The 2,705-nt window shown below is 26.0% G+C and overlaps 3 protein-coding genes across 3 annotated transcripts; 2 read left to right on the top strand and 1 right to left on the bottom strand.

Moving 5' to 3' along the window:
- Positions 1 to 56: 56 nt before the first annotated feature.
- On the top strand, positions 57 to 1,259 carry ENU1_026160 (proteasome regulatory subunit, putative; the record flags this gene model as incomplete). Its single annotated transcript, XM_008857154.1, has 2 exons — positions 57 to 1,100; positions 1,146 to 1,259. The coding sequence occupies 2 exons, from the start codon at positions 57 to 59 to the stop codon at positions 1,257 to 1,259; spliced, it is 1,158 nt and encodes a 385-aa protein (XP_008855376.1).
- A 154-nt stretch (positions 1,260 to 1,413) lies between these two features.
- Positions 1,414 to 1,608, top strand: ENU1_026150 (ribosomal protein s30, putative; the record flags this gene model as incomplete). The annotated part of the gene is made up of 1 exon (XM_008857153.1): positions 1,414 to 1,608. One exon carries the CDS (start codon positions 1,414 to 1,416, stop codon positions 1,606 to 1,608), a length of 195 nt encoding a protein of 64 aa, XP_008855375.1.
- A 97-nt stretch (positions 1,609 to 1,705) lies between these two features.
- On the bottom strand, positions 1,706 to 2,519 carry ENU1_026140 (syntaxin PM family protein; the record flags this gene model as incomplete). The annotated part of the gene is made up of 3 exons (XM_008857152.1): positions 1,706 to 1,810; positions 1,866 to 2,185; positions 2,228 to 2,519. The coding sequence occupies 3 exons, from the start codon at positions 2,517 to 2,519 to the stop codon at positions 1,706 to 1,708; spliced, it is 717 nt and encodes a 238-aa protein (XP_008855374.1).
- Between the last annotated feature and the right edge of the window lie 186 nt (positions 2,520 to 2,705).

Here is a 2,705-nt window from a genome sequence, read left to right as displayed (position 1 = left end):
AAAAAAATTAAAAAAGTTAAAAACTTAAAAAAAATAAAAAAAACTTCAATAATAATATGAGTGAAATAGTTACATCTATTAAACACTATTCCAGTACTAATGATATTAATGGATTAAATAACTATGTTCAAAAAATTTGTAGTGACAAAACAATGAGTAAAGCAAAAATAGTTAAAAGTTTATTTGAAATTCTTGATACACTTTCTGGAATATCAAACTCATCTCATTTACTTATTTCTGTTTGTGAACAAACAATTGAATGGGCTAAAGTTTCAAATAGAACTTATTTAAGACAAAAGTTAGAACAACGACTTGCTCAATATTATTATGAAAATGGACAATGCAGTAAAGCATTACCATTAATTACTGAATTATTAAAAAATGCAAAAAGAACAGATGATAAAGTTCTTGCTGTTGAATTACAATTATTAGAAGCTAAAGTTCATAGAAAAGTGAAAAATTTAACTAAGGCACGTGGTGCTATGACTGGTGCTCGTGTTGATGCCAATTCAATTTATATTAATCCAACACTTCAAGGAGAATTAGATATTTGTAGTGGATTTATTAATGGAGAAGAACATGACTATATTACTGCAGCAAGTTATTTCTATGAAGCATTTGAAAATTATCATTCATTATCATTAAAAACACAAACAATTTCAGCACTTAAATACCTTATTTTAATGAAATTAATGCAAAAAAAAATTAATGAAATTGACTCTGTTCTTTCAAGTAAAAATGCTATTAGATATTCTGATGATATTGAAATTGTTTCTATTAAAGAAGTGTCTAAAGCATTTAATGCTCGTAGTATTGAAATGTATGATGAAATATCAAAGAAATTTAATAATCAATTATTTGGAGATGAATTTGTTAAAGAAAACCTTACTATTCTTTATGATGCATTAGTTCAAGAAAATATTGCTCGTGTACTTGAACCATATTCTTCAATTGAATTATCTCATGTTTCTAAATTAGTTGGAATGGAAGTTCATGCTGTAGAAAAAGTTATTAGTATTATGATTCTTGAAGAAAAGATTAATGGTATCATTGATCAGAATAATGGTATTCTTATACTTTATGATGATATTACATCAAATGTTTGTTTTGTTTTTTATTTCATTAAATAATACTTATATTTATAGAAAATACTTTCTAATGGTATTACTCTTATTGAAGAATTAAGTAAGGCTATTGACTCTCTTAATGACAAAGCAATTAAAGTGATTCAAGAAACTACCCTTTCAACTCAGCTTTAAGTCATCATTTTTTGTTATTCTTGTAGTTTTTGTGTTTCTTTGAAGGATGAACTAAAATAAGTAATAGTAAAAGAAAAAACAAAATATAATAAATAACCCTTTAGGGTAATTTGAAAAAAATAAGCACTTGAAAATAAGTCGTTAAGAGTCAACAATGGGAAAAGTTCACGGAGGTTTAACAAGAGCTGGTAAAGTCAGAAATCAAACTAAGAAACCAGAAAAAGTAGATACTGGAAAGAAGAAATTCCCATCAGGAAGAGCCTATCTTAGATATCTTTATAGTAAGAGAATGGTTATGTTGAACGGCGATAACAAGAAGTACAAGTTCAACCCACAAAGAATTAACTAATGAAACTTGGATATTTTTAAATGATTTTGGTTGTTTATTTGTTATGATACTCATAATATTTAAAAGTGAAGAAATTCATCTGATAAAGAAATTCTAGTTAAATGGTAGACTTTTTCATTAAATAGACTCCTACTATAATTCCAATGATACAAAGTATCAAAACAAGAATAATCACAATGAAAATTGTGAAAATAATTATTTTCTAATGATTTTCTTAAGTATTTATTCTAAATAATCTTTTTTAAAAAATAACAAACTATTACTAATTTTTTTTTAAGATGATATGTTCTTTGTAACTCTTCATTTATTTGTTTGGTATATTCTTTTGTTGAGTTACAGTTCTCTTCTATTGAATTAATTAACTCTCCTTGTGTTTCAATTAGTACAGCCAGACTGACAAACATCCCATTAATTTCTTCAATAGCATCATTAATTGACAACAACTCTCTATGTCGTTCTTCCAAAAAGTTAAGTGCAATTTGATCTTCTTCCTGTTGGAGCTGTTGAATAAGGGTGTTTTCAGTATTTTTCTTTTCAACACTCTCTTCAATCACATTATCATTGAGAGATGGATTATCTATGATTGAGTAATATGCTTAAAACAATGAGAAAAACAAACAAATTTTCATTTTTCTAATGACTTTCATTTTAAGTGATGACTTTATATCTAATTGAATTGTCTGGTATTGTCTCATTAAAGAAACAAATTGTATGGTTAATGAATTTAGATGATTTTTTTTAATTCTGTCTATTGTTTCATTTGATGAACTATTCATTGAAAGGTCATTTATCTTTTTCATTTCTTTGATTTCCTTTTCAAATTTCATTGACTCTTTACATAGTTTACTGATGAGTTGTTTGATACTGCTTTGATCAGAACCTTCTTCAGTGTCATCAAGTTGAATAAGCATTAACTTTTCATTCAGTACATTAATATCTGTATGGATGTGGAATAATTGAACTCTAAGTTGATGGACATCATTTAGAAATTGTTGAAGCTCATTCGGTAATTCTGTTTTAATTGCTATCTAGATGTTATTAACGTTTGATATAAGAAATAAAATATTCAAACGTTATTTGTCATAAATCAAATTAAT

Source organism: Entamoeba nuttalli (assembly GCF_000257125.1).
Source record: "Entamoeba nuttalli P19 unplaced genomic scaffold asmbl_2456, whole genome shotgun sequence".
Taxonomy (NCBI): domain Eukaryota; phylum Evosea; order Mastigamoebida; family Endamoebidae; genus Entamoeba; species Entamoeba nuttalli.
The sequence above is the reverse complement of the archived record's forward strand: the minus strand, read 5'-3'. Positions and strand labels throughout refer to the sequence as shown.